The 19484-nt window shown below is 36.5% G+C and overlaps 1 protein-coding gene across 2 annotated transcripts in view; it reads right to left on the bottom strand.

The window, feature by feature from the left end:
- Positions 1–19484, bottom strand: part of LOC126480805 (exocyst complex component 4) — a 241833-nt gene that overhangs the window by 117367 nt on the left and 104982 nt on the right. For both annotated transcript variants that reach the window (XM_050104127.1, XM_050104126.1), the window contains exons 7-8: positions 14315–14623; positions 3919–4143 (exon numbers count right to left, since the gene is read on the bottom strand). In XM_050104127.1, the coding sequence (XP_049960084.1) occupies positions 3919–4143; positions 14315–14623 (534 nt within the window). The remainder of the gene's footprint in view (positions 1–3918; positions 4144–14314; positions 14624–19484) is intronic.

Genomic DNA, 19484 nt, shown 5'->3' with positions numbered 1-19484 from the left:
AAAACAATATTACTATGAACAAAATTATTCTAATACTTATATACATTCCTGTTATTATTACGAAGTGTAATCTCTGAGGACACATGGCTAGAAATAAGGCTCCAATTCTGTCAAGAAAATAAATATATAAATAAGTAAATAAATAAAAATTGTTAAATGGAAAAAATTCTACATTTAAATAAAAGCAAATAAATGTGAATCACTGAGGAAAAACACCTCTATTCATGGAATCAACATTAGAAACAAGAGTATTCTTCACAAAGGTTTTAAAGTCACTTGTTTTGGTCCCAAAAGTGTTCATTATTCAAGTAAACAGGTCTTCAATGACTTTCCAGTAGCAACAAAATGTTTAGCTACCAGTAAATTTCAGTTTAACAAGAGAAGGAGGAGACCAAAGGGCAATTGGATTTCCATAAAAAATAAAAGTACATGAATTTCAGAACTCAAATATCAACCTTCCAAAGCAGTTTGAAGAAACTCTCAAAAATTCTTGAGAAAATCAGCTTTGAAGTTTTCCGAGCATCTTAAATTCTCTAAAGTGAAGGCAGTTTTTCTATGGGCTGTGTGGCTCTGTGGTAGAATGCTTGCCTGCCACGTGGGCAGCCATGATTCAATTCCTGGTAGATGCAAATTTTTAAACAAAGGTTTGTGTTCTACGAGCATTTCCACGAAATACATAAAGACTGGGAAAGAGGGTAGGGGTGGGGGGTAGCATTCGACACTGTTAATCTCTGGTTCCGCCATTATTTTTTTGTTCAATTAGAATACCTACATTATTTAAATACAAAATTCATCACATCCACATAGCTAATTATTGCTTTTATGAAAACTGAATGGGAGGTGAAGGGAAACAGTGATGCTTATCACTGTGGTCCCTGTAACACAACGGAGTCCCTTTTTTGATTTTTCATTTTTACCCCAAAATTTAATTTTTTTTTTTTTTTTTTTTAATGTAAGCAATCTTTATTTACATTCTGTTATAAAAGACTGATAATTAAGAAATGGTATTTGCAATGGAAACTGGAATTCTGCATGAAATACGTAATTATAAATAAGACAACCCACATTTTTAATAAAGGATATCAATTAGGCATGTGATATTAATACACAAGTGATGAACTTTATATTTAAATGATGTAAATATTGTAACTGAATGAGGGGGAAAAAACGTAATGATCAAACGGAGACTTGGACCACCGATTACCAGTTTCGAAGATAACCATTTTTTCCCCCCTGTTTGTGTGTTCATGAGTTTAATGCTTCATGCAAATGATCACAGAATATGCAATTCTGTTTAAAAGTCAGAGGCAGTGGGCAACTGAACCCGGGATGCTTTCGTGGGAGACAAGCATTCTACCAACGAGCTGCACAGCTCACCAAGAAACTGCCTTACATTTATTGAATTAAAGCAGTCCGAAAAACTTCAATGTTGATTTGCTCAAGAATTTTTTTGAGCTGAATTGAACTGTCTTGGGCAAATGATATTTGAGTTCAGAACTTCTCATACCATATTATATATATATTCAATTTCATTGTGCTCCCCATCTATGAAAAACCTAAAGGACTTAATAGAGACCAACTCCTACTCCAATCATGAATTGCTTCATAGGACCAACTGATGTGTACATTATTCATAATACCACATCAAATAATCAAAATATAACTTCCAAACATCTTCAGTGCAGTAATATGATAACATAAATAAAATAAGTGTTGTAAACCGGTTTCTGTTTTGACGCATGGCAAAATAGCCTAAAAATTAAAAATTATACACTTCTGTGTGTGTGTGTGTGTGTGTGTGTGCGTGCGTGCGTGCGTGCGTGCGTGCGTGCGTGCGTGTGTGTGTGAGACTGCGTGCGCGCGTGCATGCGCACATATCCATGATGACCACTTCCCTTAGGGTCCTTGGGAAAAACATTAGTATATAAAAAAAAAATCTTTTTCTACGTCCTTGAAGATCTTTACTACAGATCTATAGAACAAAAGGTGCAGGGTGTCCCTTTCAAACCTCCCACATTTCAAAGACCCGGGAAAAAAAAGTGCAGTAGGTATAATAACTAAATTACATCATACACTAGAGCATCTCAAAGAATTTATTTAATAATCATCAGCACACCTCTACATGTGAACCACTTGTAGCAAGAAGAATATCAAGTTAATATTCAATTTCTTGCCTCTGTAGCATTGCATCAGTGATACAAAATCTTAAAACAGAAATATTGTCAGCTTTGGTCGCTCACATGTGGCCCATCACAAGTCCCGCAAGAACAACACCAGCGAGGTAATGTTGGCAGAGAATGGTGACCAGGCAATGGGTCCTCCATGTCCAATGCAGCAACTGGGAAATTTCATAACTAAGAACCTGCGAACAGTCATTGACCAATGTGACAGAGCTCCATCTTGTTGAATGATGAAGTTGGGTTGCAAATCTTATATCTGAGGGTATACAAATTTGTCCAATATGGTAGATACAATGATCAATTCAATGTGTTTTCTGCAAAGAAGAATGGTCCAACAATCCTGTTATGCAGTACTCCACACCAGACATTCAGTTTAGAGCAGGGAGTCCCAAACTTTTCCTACAACAGAACACTATGAGAATTCTGGTACTTTGATGGAACACCTTGTTTATTTTGAAGATTTGTAGAATTTCAAAAATGAGAAAAACTTGTTTCATTTAGTTATTACTTCAGTTTTAAATCATAACTAATAATAAAGAAATCATCATAAAATTAAAAAAAAATAGTATCATCAAAATGTTGAAATAAGAAAACATCATGTTATTAATAGTTTTTCACAGAGCACTTATTCATTTTCTGTGGAACATTAGTGTTCCATGGAACAGGGTTTGGGAAACCATGGTTTAGAGCTATCATGACTTGTTCAATGATAACGTGTGGGTGTTGCAAGCCCCAAATCTGAACATCAAGCCAATTAACCATCCCTTATACATGAAAGGTTGCTTTATCTAAGGATAAACATCTTTCCACACAGCTGGCATTCATGTCAATATGCTGAAGCGTATCAGTAGCAAATTGTTGTCAGCATGGTTCTGTTGTTCAGCATTGGATGTTACACAAATGACGATGCTGGTGCACTACACAAAGCAATGTTGCTCCAGGTACATAAAGTTGCCTGGATGCCTGTCAAATTCACTTATGGGTGCTTCTGAGAAATGCTTGTCTGATGCCGTCTACTGCCTCTTTCAAAACTATAACATGCACAGCCAGTATGTTCAGAACATTTGTAGTTACCAGAAACTTATGATACCATTCCTTAATTGTCTTCACATCAGGTGAATTACATCCTTGCAATCTACAATCTCTTGCACAGTAATTGGAGGTTTTTGTTTTTTGCAAACCACACTACTGCTTGCACACACTGCCGCAGAGTCACCAATTTCACTTAATGTGATGATGCTAGACTATGGCAACAACAGTTGCACTTCTGTTGCCAGAACATAAATTCTTTGAGTTGCTCTATCACATGGTGTAATTTCATTATCATATCTATTTAGTTTATGTTTTCCTGGGCTTTTGAAATGTGGAAGGTTTGAAAAGGACACACTTTATATCTAATCTAATGTACTTGTGACTTCAGACAAAGCTGTGTGACTAAGGTTATGCAATGAAAAATTTCCCTTTCTGCTGCCATGGGAGCAGCAGGAAAATGCTAAGTTGCTGTGTCGCAAATCATGATAACCAGATGGTTTATCACAAACATAGTAGCATAGCAATTTTTTCTTGTCTCAAACTGTTGAAGAAAAGATAAAGCACTGCATGCAAGAAAATTATACTCATTATCACGAGTTCACAAATATTATGTTTGATGTACAGGTTGACATAAAACAGTGGTGTGTTATAAGATTATCTTTGCACTTACATTTTACTATTTTCACTGTAAAGAATAAATTATTACCTTCATAACTCTATCACTCTTCCACTGGTCCTTGAGATAGCTGTTCATGGTTAGAGCATGAGACGAATAGTCAAATTTAAACAAAGGACTCTTTTTCTGTCTGGAAGGTTTCTTTCTTGTGAAGAAGACAGACATGTCACTTGCTGATTCTGAAAATGAGGGAGCCTGCTGGGGCTCTCCGCTTGTGTTCTGAATGTCTAAGTAATCTGTAAGGAGCAACTGCAGCTAAGAAAATAAAGAAATAAATAAACAAAATGACTGAATAATCTGGGAAGTTCAAATACTTCCAACAGGGAAGGACATCATCACACGTCAAACAAAGTAATCAGCAACAAAGATTTATGCAATCAGATTCTCTTCCCCATTGAAACAACAAATTAATATATACATACTGTACATAACATTTAATATTTCAGTCTTATGAATTTAATCCATTTATATATATAGCTACTGAAACATTTTCTTGTGAAACAATAGAAGTTTTCAGCTACTTCTATGGGTGAGATGCAACTGTAAGTTTTAACTTATCCTCAATAATTTGTTGTGAGCGTCAGATGTCTACATTTAAGTTTTTTATCTACATTAGCAAATACACACAATGTAGCGTAACATGTTACTTTGATGAATTAATTATTTATTCTGGTTATGTTTCAGATGTCTGTTATTGTTTCAGTGGCTAACATGATTACACAGTTTTTGCCTATATGGATTTGGTCATTAAGTATTACCTTTTTAACTGCAAGGTCTCTTTGTATCGGAAAGTTTTCTTGTAATGTCAGGAAAACAAAAAACGTCTGACATTACAAGAAAAGGAAGTACTTAATGGCCATATCTATATAATCAACAACTCTCTGATCATGTTAGCCACTAAAACAATAACAACAATAACCTGACAACACAAACAAAAGACGAATGTCAAACACACAGTGACAGCAGGCAACACTACCCACTGTAAACACACACATGTTGATCACAAAATGAAGAGTGCAAGTGACTGATGTAAGTGAAATGCATATGTAACAAATGTGGGTGAGAAATGTCGGAAGTCAGCCAGCTGGAGCAGGCAACCAATGAACACATCTCCAGGACCACACGTATGGGCTAACAGCACTGGAAATCGTATGTAACACCGAACGATAATTTCACCTCATGAAATTTGTGCTACAAAAGTTGAATCTAATATGAAAAACAAGATAAAAACAAGACAAAATGTAACATTGTAACATACAGTAACTATTGCAAATACATTTATTATGTGTATAAAGAGAAATAAGAGAAGTGAAACGTGTATGGCAATACTCTCTTTCATTTAGTTGCACAGACAGAAGATACCTTCATGAATTAGGGAATGGATGGAGGCAGTGTAATGAAGCAACTATTGTATGCACAGTCACTGTAAATGAGAGTACAACATATATTACATTGTTTATGAGAAGTATTTATTTCAAGAATTGGATGTTTGACTGTACTCTTAATTTCCAGCAGTAACAGCAGTAGTTTCAGAAATGAGATTCAATTGGCAGGTATTCGTGAGTGTGCAAAAATAATAAGGTGAGCAAGAATGTAGCCATAGCTCTCAATCAGACTTTATATCACTGCCTCATATCACAGTACAGTAGAAGTGTAATATTTCATGTTGTGACCACTGAAACAAACCAGAACAAATATGGCTGGGAGTAAATAAAACTGATGAAGAACAAGAATGGCAACTAGAAAACTAAAATTCTGAAGAATATTGGTGATTTTTGGATACAAAGATATGCTGGAATGGATACCTGTTGTCTGCAATGACATGGGTCAACATCCCAAGATTACACTGCAGTGCAAAAGCAATTTATAGCACTGCAAATTGAGAATTTTGACACGGTTTAAGTAGTCAATGAACAATTATGATGGAGAAGAAACTAACAAGACCATGGGATGGAAGATTTTCAACAATGACTACGGAAGGCTTCAACTGTATTAATGCTACATGAGTCTACAGCAACCATCACAGATCGGAGCTGCAGCCCATCAACCTGCAGCAGCAGCAGCAGTGTCAACGACACACTTACTTTCAAAGACACAGCCAAACCTAAACAATGATTTCACTTTCGCTTGGCATCTAGTTGTGGCAAGATTCTAGCAAGCTGTATAGGATCTGAGTTGAATTGCTTATTCTTATTCTTTATTGTGGCATTAGTTATCTGATATATTTCTCAGCTTTAGGTTTCCATATAGCAGTCTCTTACTTCTTTCCCCATCTTCTTTAGGACTGCAATTACTCTTAACTATCCTATACTTCAAAAGCAACAAGATAACTAATACACACACAAACGCATGCTTTCGCGGCGATATCCGTTAATAAAACATTCTCAGATTTCAAGCTGCGTCAGGGCAGTAAACCACTTGACGTGACTTGAAACCCAAGAATGTTTTATTAATACACACACAGTGATGTAATTATATGTAATGATTGACAGTGTTGTTTTAGTATGTGGCAAACAATAGAAATTAACAAACATCGGCCAGTAAATGGACTGCAGAACCCAGGTGAGGTGGTTGTTGTTTTTTTTTTTTTTTTTTTGTGAATCTGGAGTTTAACTCCACCCCTTTTGACAATGGGAATCAATGGGGATATACCTTTAGCTATAAAGTGTAAATATGCTGGGCTAACTTTCAGGTAAGTGTGCTGGAACATACACAAGGAGTTATAGTAGTGAGTGATTAGCACAGAGGTTTAAAATAAATACAGCACAGAAGACAAATTAGGAGCCAGGTATGAATATGGGATATGGTGGTAATAGTTTACCTCAATATATATGTATAGAATGGCACGGTAGAGTTGTAAATGATATCAACATGTATGCTATTCTTCAGAAATGAAACAATGGAAAATCCAGAATGGAATGTAACAATATTATGTAAAGGAAAGTTGCCACTCACCATATAGGGGAGACACTGAGTCGCAGATAGGCACAACAGAAAGATTGTCACAATATAAGCTTTCGGCCAATAAGGCCTGGACTCCACTTGCAAATTGAAGGCAAAAAGAAATTATGTAGACATTTACAGCTAGCAGTAGGTGCAAATCTGCAAATACCAGCTCTAACATACATACAATGTGAAGACCTTTCAGCAAATACGACAGTGAAAACACAAGAAAAATCAACAGCAAAAATGGACTTATCCAACTCAAAGATAAACGAGAAGCCACAATAAAGAACTGTACTACACCTTCCTCACTCAAAGAAGACACAGCAAAACAAAACTACCATTGACTAAACCAGGCTGTGATACCGGCAAAAGCATCTAACCCAAAAAAAAGCAACTGAACCAAGTTCCACACTTGAAGGTATTCAAGATACAACAAGTAGAGCTGGGCACTGGAAACCAGAAGCAGTACCCACAGGAGACCCACTAAGGACGTCAGTAGACCAAGTCTCAAAAGTATCACGAAGGACATCTATTTTTACATGTATCAGTGAAGAAATGTAAGGCGACCATGTCATCTACAAGATTTTTTTATTCCCAAAAAGCCTGAAGACCAAATTAGGATAGCTAGTGCAGCTATCACCACCACCTCCAGTAGCAGTCCTTGCAGCAAAAACAGACACCAGCTCAACATCAACCACACAAGTAAAATGACCAAAGAGATGGAGAACTGCCCCCTTTCACCATCAGGACATTTTCTTATGAAAAAAAAAAAAAACTCACACTTCAAGATGAGAATTAAGATTTCCCACATAATTTAAATTCAGAAATAAAGGTAAGTGGTCAACCAAGTACAATCAGAACAAACTTAAAATCTCACAGGTCACTCTTCTTCATCAGAATATACAGTCACTTAGGAATAAAGTAACAGAGCTGGAAATCTTGCTATCAAGTGAACTCAGATATGTTAACATACTTTGCTTAACTGAACACAGGCTAAAAGAAAATGAGTTAAAGACAGTGACAATAACGGATTATGTGTTAGCAGCACAAACTTGAAGAAATCAGTTTACACATGGAGAGAACTGCATATACATAAAGAAAGATATCAAATTCAATAACTTAGGCAATGTTGAATCCTTAAACACTGGGAAAGATTTTGAAATATTAGGCACAGAAATTCCAGCATTCAAATTAATTGTAATAGGTTTATATAGATCTCCAGATACCCACCTAAAAAAATTCAACACTCGACTTGATACTTCACTAAATAAAGTAGTAACAAATCGAAAAACAGTTCTTATATGTGGAGACCTAAATGTAGACTTTAATAAGTGAAGCAGTTCAAAATCTGAACTGATGAACATATTAACAGCCAATGATTTGGAGATTACAATCCACTCCCCTACATGTGAAATGAATCATTCTAGTACTACTATAGACCAAATAACAATGAGCTCCAAAACAAAATATAAATCAGTTGTAATTAAAGCTGGACTGGCAGACCATCATGCATAGGCTATAAGCTTTTGTGTAAACACTAATCCATCCTATAATTATATGAGAAAGACTAAACACATGGGCAGAACTTTCAGTAATACTGCAGTACAAACATTCCAGAATTATCTCCAACAAGAATCATGGGAGCTACTGTATAGTACAGAAAATATTTCTGATAAGTTTCAGACATTCACGAATATTTTTAAATGTTATTTTGATCTTGCTTTTCCATCGAAAGCCAAAACAACCCAAACCAACCCAAACCCCTTAAAGCAACAAGTGGATTACTAATGGTATAAGGAAATCTTTGGCTAGAAAACGGTACCTTAACAATATTGCAAGAAGCTACAACACAACTCAGGAGTTTGACAGTTACTTTAAAAAATATAAATCTATCTTAAATAAAATAATAAAGGGGGCAAAGAAACAAGACAATGACAAATACATAGAAGATGCTTCAAACAGAACCCAAGCAATCTTGCAAGTTGTAAAGAAAGAAACCAAATCTTACAAAAATAGAGTTAATAATATAGTATTAAAGGCTGGCTTGGAAAACATTAACAACCCACAGGAAGTACCTAATATGTTTAATAACTATTTTATAAATGTAACAGAGAAACTACTACAACAGACCTCTAATAGAAAGCAGCATACAGAAACATGGAGAAAAGTCTCAAGCAAATCAATGTTTCTGTACCCAACAAATGTAGAAGTAGTACTAGTTACAATAAAAAGTCTCAAAATGAAACACTCTGCAGGCGTAGATGATATACCTGATTTCATTTTAAAGAAATGTGGGGACTTTATCACTGAGCCCTTAACTCAACTATGTAACCTATCTTTTACTACAGGAACTTTTCCTTCATGTTTGAAAATAGAAAAAGTGAAGCCATTATACAAGAAAGGAAACAAAGATGATATTTCCAACTATAGACCATTGGCACTTATGTCCGTTTTCTCAAAAATATTAGAAAGGCTCTTCAATAAGAGACAACAGACTTCTTAGAGGATAATGGCATTCTGTCAGTATCTCAACATGGATTTAGAGCAAACTGTTCAACCGAATCAGCAGTTCACTCCATTCTATTAGAGGCACTGATAGCATTAGACAACAAAAAACTTAGCATGGGCATATTTTTAGATTTGTCAAGGGCTAACACCTGGCTCAGTTTTTATCTTAAGAACAGGGAACAATATGTGGAAATAGATCAGGAAAGGGATAATGTTACTAGGAAATATAATTCCAAGCCACTGACTGTTAAATATGGAGCACCACAAGGATCAGTAATGGGTCCTGCTCTGTTCTTACTCTATGTAAATGACCTTAACGTAAGCAATGACTGCAGTAAAATATTTCAATTCGCTGATGATACGAGTGTTCTAATTACAGGAAACTCAGAAGAAACTCTTGTAAAAAACATAAGAGACGCTACTGACAAGCTAACATGTTACTTTGATGACAATGACTTAATAATAAACACTGGAAAAACTGTAGCTATGGATATACACACAGCACAAACAAAAAAATCTTGATATCACCCAATCTAGAGCTACATGGGCAGACAATTGCCAAAACAGCCTGTACCAAATTTCTTGGACTTCATCTACAAGACAACTTGAAATGGAAAGCACATATTGAGCAAATGAACAAAAAATTAAGTACTTCTTGTTTTGTGATACATACATTAAAAAACTGTACCAGCTACAACACTCTTCAGTGTGTATATTATGCAGGTGTACACTCTCACCTCCGGTATGGGATTACGTTCTGGGGAAATTCTGGAGATGCCATCAAAACATTCAAAAATTTATAAGAATAATGGAAGGAGTTAGATAATCACAAATCATGTAGACCACTGTTTCAAAAAAGGATGATCCTCCACTTCCTTGCATATATATACTTGAAAATATAATGTATTTAAAGTAAAACTTACATATAAAAAGACCACTCATCACTCAAAATCACACAATACACAGCTATGATACAAGACAAAAATTGGATGTACATGTTCAAAGCACCAACACAAAGTTATTTCAAAACAGCCTTATCCATCCTAGTATCAAACTATACAATGCCTTACCAGATACAGTTAAACACATACAAAACATTGGTCACTTCAAATCTAAATTGAAGTCGTACTTGGTTGATCATTGCTTTTACACAGTAAATGAATACCTACAAAAATAAATTTTTCTATGTTAACTCGTGTAGTCTTATTCTGGAGAACAATGGTATTTCATCTCTGCATACAGCGTTAACAACAATTATTTAAGTATTCATCATTAATTGATATATTAATGGGTGTTATTATGTACAAAGGTATATTATATGTAAAACTATTAATATTAACATAAAAATCCAAATATCTCTTGCACATCGTGCAGCTGTAGATGAAAATGGATCAATTTTAGAAAGTAATGCAGCCTCTGGCACCTGAAGCCACAGTCTCATAACAGGAGTAGTGTATTCCATAACAATTTACACAGGTGAACATCCCATAATAGCTTTGTAGCTTTTGTAGAGTTTCCTAAAGAAATGTCTATTTTTAATGAGATTAGAAAAACAGATATGATTTTATAGGAATTTTTTAGTGAGAGTTGGGTGATTTAGTGTGTGTTTAATTTCAATGTTGGGTTTTCAGTGGAAAAAATGATTACTGTGTCATGTCGCTACCGTCCCCACTAGGTGTCAATAGTAAGGTGATAAACCACTTTTTGGGACCTGGTGTGGAGAAGTCATTCTGCAGAATTGGCAAATTCTCCAATCCTTGGGCTGTGGGCTGGGCTGGGTACCAATCTTCGGGGTCTATCTTCTTTCTTTCTTATGTTACAACTTTCTTAGCCTTTATTTTCCTGCCTTTCTTTCTGTCTTTCTTCCCCTCCTGGAGCACCTCGGTTATTCTCCCTCTTTCTCATATTCAACAGTCTCCATCATAGAACCCTTCTTATATCCATTTATTAAAACCTGTATTCGAAGACTTGCCACAGGTGTAGCACAGGCCTAGCGATTTCCAAAACGTTTTATGAGCTTGGTTAGAAAAGCCTGAGTTGTAGAAGAAAACTTTTTTATTAGATAAAGTATGGAGGGTTACACAAAATGTCTACTGGATTGTAGGTCCTAATAATGAGTAATTCAAGAGACTCAGCAAGGAAATATTGTGAAGCTGTTAAATGATTGTTACTGGCATTCCATACCCATAGTAAAAGAATGACTGCCTGGTAGAGGGGTTAAAAACGTAAAGTGAAGTTCAGGCACATGCATGTCTATGATTAATGGTTCATAATTCACTGTGAGGTATTCCATAAGTAGTGAACATACATCAGCATATTTATTACAAATGAGATGCAATTGTAACTCTGAATATCTATCAAACAGACGTAAACTATGATACTTGTAGTCAAGAAAGTTAAACCTAATTTTGCAATTTGAATATTTACTGTTTGTTGACGTTTCACAGTAGTAATGGCATCAATCGCCTAAGGGGAGGAATTTGATGACATGCTGTGTTGTACAAGCATTTTCCAAACCAACCCAAGATAATCACCGCTATAAACAGTTCATTTAGGTAATGAATTAGAATAACCTACTGTCTGGATGTATGTTTTATTTATGCGCATACAATTATGAACTGGATGGATGCAACACATCTGCAAGCTGGGACAACAATACATATCTTGCTATGTTCATGGTACCTGTTGGTTGGCAGTTTATTTAGTGTTGTCAAGTTTTGCCTTGGAGACGATATGCAAGCCACAGAGAAAGAGCAGTCATAACATTCCCTATCACCTCACAGGAACAAGAGAAAACTTGTTATCCACATATTCAAATGGAATCTGTTAACTAAGACCGGTTTGGACACAGTCCTTATCAATGTATTTGTGATGTTCCGAATAAAGAAGCAACTTTGTTATGAACAGTCACTGTAAATGAGAGTACAATATATATAATATGTTGTTTATGAGACACATCATATTTATTTCAAGAATTGGATGCTGAATTGTACACTTAACTTCAGCAGTAACTGCAGCACTTCAAAAAATGAAGTTCGAACAGAAGACATTGGCAAGTGTGCTGAAATAAAGCAATATTACAGTAATGAAGCAGTGGAATATCACAATCATGTAGAATTCCCTTTTAATGAACACTTAAGATTTGCTCCAAAGAACTCGCTGTTGTAAATTTTGATTGTCACTCTCTATGAGTGCAAAGATTGTAACAAGATTAAGCCAAAAACAGGCTTGCATGCAGCATAAAACATCACTTCAATAAAATAAATACAGCCAAATATAACATTCACAGTATTAAATACAACCCCAATGAAGATGCTAAACATTTGGATGGCAATATACAGGGTGTTTCAAAAATGACCGGTATATTTGAAACGGCAATAAAACCTAAACGAGCAGCGATAGAAATACACCGTTTGTTGCAATATGCTTGGGACAACAGTACATTTTCAGGCGGACAAACTTTCGAAATTACAGTAGTTACAATTTTCAACAACAGATGGCACTTCAAGTGATGTGAAAGATATAGAAGACAACGCAGTCTGTGGGTGCGCCAGTCTGTACGTCGTCTTTCTGCTGTAAGCGTGTGCTGTTCACAACGTGGTTTATTCCTTAGAACAGAGGATTTTTCTGGTGTTGGAATTCCACCGCCTAGAACACAGTGTTGTTGCAACAAGACGAAGTTTTCAACGGAGGTTTAATGTAACCAAAGGACCGAAAAGCGATTCAATAAAGGATCTGTTTGAAAAATTTCAACGGACTGGGAACGTGACGGATGAACGTGCTGGAAAGGTAGGGCGACCGCGTATGTCAACCACAGAGGGCAGCGCGCAGCTAGTGCAGCAGGTGATCCAACAGCGGCCTCGGGTTTCCGTTCGCCGTGTTGCAGCTGCGGTCCAAATGACGCCAACGTCCACGTATCGTCTCATGCGCCAGAGTTTACACCTCTATCCATACAAAATTCAAATGCGGCACCCCCTCAGCGCCGCTACCATTGCTGCACGAGAGACATTCGCTAACGATATAGTGCACAGGATTGATGACGGCGATATCCATGTGGGCAGCATTTGGTTTACTGACGAAGCTTATTTTTACCTGGACGGCTTCGTCAATAAACAGAACTGGCGCATATGGGGAACCGAAAAGCCCCATGTTGCAGTCCCATCGTCCCTGCATCCTCAAAAAGTACTGGTCTGGGCCGCCATTTCTTCCAAAGGAATCATTGGCCCATTTTTCAGATCCGAAACGATTACTGCATCACGCTATCTGGACATTCTTTGTGAATTTGTGGCGGTACAAACTGCCTTAGACGACACTGCGAACACCTCGTGGTTTATGCAAGATGGTGCCCGGCCACATCGCACGGCCGACGTCTTTAATTTCCTGAATGAATATTTCGATGATCGTGTGATTGCTTTGGGCTATCCGAAACATACAGGAGGCGGTGTGGATTGGCCTCCCTATTCGCCAGACATGAACCCCTGTGACTTCTTTCTGTGGGGACACTTGAAAGACCAGGTGTACCGCCAGAATCCAGAAACAATTGAACAGCTGAAGCAGTACATCTCATCTGCATGTGAAGCCATTCCGCCAGACACGTTGTCAAAGGTTTCGGGTAATTTCATTCAGAGACTAGGCCATATTATTGCTACGCATGGTGGATATGTGGAAAATATCGTACTATAGAGTTTCCCAGACCGCAGCGCCATCTGTTGTTGAAAATTGTAACTACTGTAATTTCAAAAGTTTGTCTGCCTGAAAATGTACTGTTGTCCCATGCATATTGCAACAAATGGTGTATTTCTATCGCTGCTCGATTAGTTTTTATTGCCGTTTCAAATATACCAGTCATTTTTGAAACACCCTGTAAGAATAAAACATGTCCCAGAAAAAAAAAAAAAAATCACACACAAAACAATTATACTGCACTAAAGACAGCACTAATCTCAGAAAGAACTGCACAGTTTTTACTTACAACAGCTTGTATTTTTGACCAGACATCAGCCATTTCATACAGGTGGACATCAATGTGATGTTTTTCAGCAATGCAAGAAAAAATGTGTAATAATGAAGCATGAGCACTTGTGATACATCTCAGCTGTACAAATACAGAACTGAACAGCTCCAGCAGAAATGCAGGACCAGTTGATGGTACAGGTGTCAGCACTGGAATGTTGGAAGCAGGCAGTTGGAGTGGGGCATTTGATGAAGAATGGTCTTGCACTTGTTGAGTTACCCGTGAGAGAACTGCCAGCAGTTCACTCTGCATATTTGTCTTTACAGCCTGGAATTCAGACAAAGGACAAACATTAATTACTTATAAGATCAGAAGAAATGTTGCTTGTGTTCTGATTACATCAATTCTATACATATAGATGAATAATAATGTACTGATATTGAAAGATAATAAATATATTTCCATTCCATACTGAAATTTTTATTCTGTGATGAACACAGTTTTAAGGACTTGTCTGCTGCAGCAATTTTATAAACTCACTATTAAAGATCTAATATTAAAGCAGATAAAGTAGTGAAAATACTAATATTTGTAACATAACATTGACAAATTGGACTCATTTAATAACTATTGTCCATAATTCTCATTTGGTGCATTTTTCTTAAAACGCTGAAACACAGTAGAGTTAATACCTCCTCTACAAGAAAATCTGTGTAACATATATCAGCAACAGAAATGATGTGTGTCTAAATGATACAGATTCATTGTTCTCAAACTTACACGGTTGTTGTTGCTGTGGTCTTCAGTCCAAAAACTGGTTTGATGCAGTTCTCCATGATACTCTATCCTGTGCAAGCTTCTTCATTTCCCAGAACTATTGCATCCTACATCCTTCTGAATCTGCTTGCCCTCCAATACTAAACTGGAAATCACTTGATGCCTCAGAATGTGTCCTACCAACTGTTCCCTTCTTCTAGTCAAGTTGTACCACAAATTCCTCTTCTCCCCAATTCTATTCAGTACCTCCTCATTAGTTATGTAATCTACCCATCTAATCTTCAGCATTCTCCTGTAGCACCACATTTTGAAAGCTTCTATTTTCTTCTTGTCTAAACTATTTATCGTCCATGTTTCACTTCCATACATGGCTACACTCCATACAAATACTTTCAGAAACGACTTCCTGACACTTAAATCAATACTCAATGTTAACAAATTTCTCTTCTTCAGAAACGCCTTTCTTGCCATTGCCAATCTACATTTCATATCCTCCCTACTCCGACCATCATCAGGTATTTTGCTACCCAAATAGCAAAACACATGTACTACTTTGAGTGTCTCATTTCCTAATCTAATTCCCTCAGCATCACCTGATTTAATTTGACTACATTCCATTACCCTCATTTGCTTTTGTTGATGTTCATCTTATATCCTCCTTTCAAGACACTGTCCATTCCATTCAACTGCTCTTCCAAGTCCTTTGCTGGCTCTGACAGAATTACAATGTCATCGGTAAACCTCAAAGTTTTTACTTCTTCTCCATGGATTTTAATTCCTACTCCAAAGTTTCTTTTGTTTCCTTGACTGCTTGCTCAATAAACAGAATTAATAACATTGGGGATAGGCTAAAACCCTGTCTCACTCCCTTCCCAACCACTGCTTCCCTTTCTTGCCCTCAATTCTTGTAACTGCCAGCTGGTTTCTGTTCAAATTGTAAATAGCCTTTTGCACCATGTATTTGACCCTTGCCACCTTTGGAATTTGGAAGAGATTGGTTCAAATGGCTCTGAGCACTATGGGACTCAACTGCTGAGGTCATTAGTCCACTAGAACTTAGAACTAGTTAAACCCAACTAACCTAAGGACATCACAAACATCCATGCCCGAGGCAGGATTCGAACCTGCGACGTAGCGGTCTTGCGGTTCCAGACTGCAGCGCCTTTAAACCGCACGGCCACATCGGCCGGCTAGAAGAGATTACTTCAGCAACATTGTCAAAATACTTACATGGTAGCATATGAAAACTGCATATTCCCCCCCCTCCTACAAAAAATACTGGGTATGACTTTTTTTACTAATGGTGTATTACAAGTATAGAAGCAAACAGTTATTCATCTCATCCATGGATTTTAAAAAAGCATATGATAGTGTTTATAGACCCAAACTTCCAAAAATCCTTAGATCATATGGCCTGCATCCCTAACTGGTAAGACTCATTCAGCTAACTTTAACTAACACAAATTCAAAAGTCAAGTTTAGAGGAAAATGTCAAAAGCTTTCACAATAAAAACAGGACTCAGACAAGGTGAGGAATTGCCCCTTTGCTTTTCAATGTGGGCCTCGATCACATCATGACAATCTGGCAAAAAGAAAATCCATGTTAAATTAAAATTGGAGGAAAACCAGCAATAAGAGCCAACACCCTTGGGTTTGCTGACGATTTAGCTCTCTTAGTCCTTGACATGGAAGAAGTTCGTGCTCAGATCACAAGGCTCCAGAAGATTGCCTCAATAATACAACCACAAATATCCTCTGAGAAAATTGAAATCATGCAGATGAAACCTCTTTGCACAGATAAAAATCTTCATAAATGATCATGCAATTAACACAGTTCTACAATTTAACTATCTCGGAGAAATTATTTTGCACAACGTAGGTGAGGAAGCAACATGGATAAATAGAACCAACCAAATGAAAAGAGCACAATTTCTAACCTGTTCAACATATAATAATAAATGCTTCTAATAGACACTATGACCTAACATTACAAAACTGTAACTCTCCTGGAAGCATCTTATGCTTGTGAAATTCTGTTCCAAATTAAAAATGAAAGAAGAACTGACCAACTCCACAAGACTGAATGAAGAATTATCAGAACATGCATCAATAAAAAATATCAGGTTGATGGATTCTGGAGAATCCTCCCTAATGAAACTGTCTATTGTGAGATGACCCAATCACCAGCACAATGAAGAAGAAAAGAATCTCATATTTCTTTCATGTCTTACGACTGCCTGGCAAAAGGATTTTAAAATAAGTAGTGATGAAAAGTCTTGGAAAGAAGACAGGAGGAAAGTGGGTCGAAGAAATTCAGCGAGATCTTGAAGCAGTCGGACTTAGAATTACTGATGCAGAGAACAAAAACAAAATTAATACTCTCCTTATGAATCATAAATTTTCAGCAGAAATGATGCACTGAAGACCGGTAGAGATTTCAGACGAGTTAAGAAAATTGTGTTCGGATGGAATGTAAAGTACTGGGCTGAGTGCAAGAAGCAAGTAGTCCAATCTTCAAAGAGAAAGTGAACATGGAATGACTCAAGTGGTCCAATGTGGCAAATCAAGTTATAAATCATATTTAAAAACAGGATTATAATCTTCTGTAAAGTCCTCAGCTACTTCTGAGCATGATACCCAACTACAAATTTTTGCCTGTCCTCAATTAATTTTGCCCAAAAGATTTATGAGGGTGGTCCCATAAGTACCTGACTCAACAAAGAACAAACAAAAAATTTTTGGAAAAAATGTATTTATTTTTCAACACAATCTCCTTTAAGCTCTATACACTTTTTCCAGTGATGTGAAATAAGTTTGATACGATTTTTTTAAATTTTTTTGAGAGCTGCCTAACTCCTCAAAATAGCCATTAACTGCTGACATCACATCTTCATTTGTCAAAAATCTTCGACCACCGAGCTGTTTTTTTTTTTTTTATTTATTTTTTATTTTATTTTAAAGTTTGGGAACAGAAAATAATCCAAGGGGGCTAAATCTGGTGAACAGGTTGCATGAGGTAGCAATTCAAACTTTAATTCATTAATTTTGGCCAATGCAATAACGGACTTGTGAGCTGGTGCACTGTCCTGAAGAAACAACTTTCTTCTTCGCCAAATGCGGCCATTTTTGCTTGATTTCTTTGCCCAAATGTTGCAATAAGTTTGTATAATACTCGCCGTTGATAGTTTTTCCTTTTTCACGGTAGTCAATGAAAATTATCCCATGCGCATCCCAAAATCCGATGCTATGACCTTGCCTGCAGATGAAATAGTCTTCACCTTCTTTGGAGTTGGTTCTCCAATTTGTGTCCATTGTTTTGATTGTTCATTTGTCTCGGGAGTGAAGTGGTGGACCCATGTTTCATCAATGGTTATGAAACGGCACAAAAAAATCAGCTTTGTTGCTGCAAAAGTCCATAAAACATTCAACTGAAACATCTTCAGACGTTGTTTTTGCTCGAGTGTGTGCAAACATGATACAAACCTTGCACAGAGTTTTCTCATGTCCAAATTTTCAGATAATATGCAATGTACCATACTTTTTGAAATGCCTACTATGTCTGCTGGCTCACGCACTTTCGGTCGATGATCATACTGTACTGCTTTGTGGATTTTCTCCACCATTTCTGGAGTCATCACCTCATTTGGTCGACCACTGCGATACTCGTTTTGGCAGTTCGTATGTCCTCATTTAAACTCAGCTACCCAATATTTTACTGTTGTCAATGAAGGAACAGACTCTCCCAAAGTAGAATCTAGCTCAGCTTTAATATTGGCTGTGCTGAGGCGATTAAAAAAAATAATAAATAAATAAATAAAATAAATAAAAATAAAAAATGACCTATTTTCTCCATTTCTCAAGTTCACTCACAAAGTTCACTATTGATGGCTGCCAAACAAATACCAAATAATGTGGTGTCTTCAAACTTGAAACATATACTTCATAGATTGTATACTTTCTAATCCAGAGATATTTTTCAACGACTGATATCTCTCAGTCAGGCTGGGTACTTATGGGACCACCCTCGTAATGTGTAGAACGAAATTCTGGCTGTGGTAAATTTAACTTCATTAACAACAAAAGCATATAGCTTTTTCTTTCAAAAATGCTTAGGTTTGTCCAAAGATCTCACTGCTGTCAATTTTAGATTGTCACTACGCGCATGAAAGTGTGGTAACAAATTTAAGACCACAACAGGCTATCATATGGCATAAAGAGCCATGGCAATAAAATAACTTGGTTTAAACTACAATTTTTAAACATTAAAGAAGTGTTACATAGGTCTAGATTTCTTACATATTGTGTACAATTCCTACACTGAAAAAAAGAAATGTACATAAGAGAAGCACAAAGTAATATACAATCTGAATTTTTCAAATTTTACCTTAATAAATAAATCCTAACAACACAC

Source organism: Schistocerca serialis, chromosome 5 (genome assembly GCF_023864345.2).
Source record: "Schistocerca serialis cubense isolate TAMUIC-IGC-003099 chromosome 5, iqSchSeri2.2, whole genome shotgun sequence".
NCBI lineage: Eukaryota > Metazoa > Arthropoda > Insecta > Orthoptera > Acrididae > Schistocerca > Schistocerca serialis.
The sequence above is the reverse complement of the archived record's forward strand: the minus strand, read 5'-3'. Positions and strand labels throughout refer to the sequence as shown.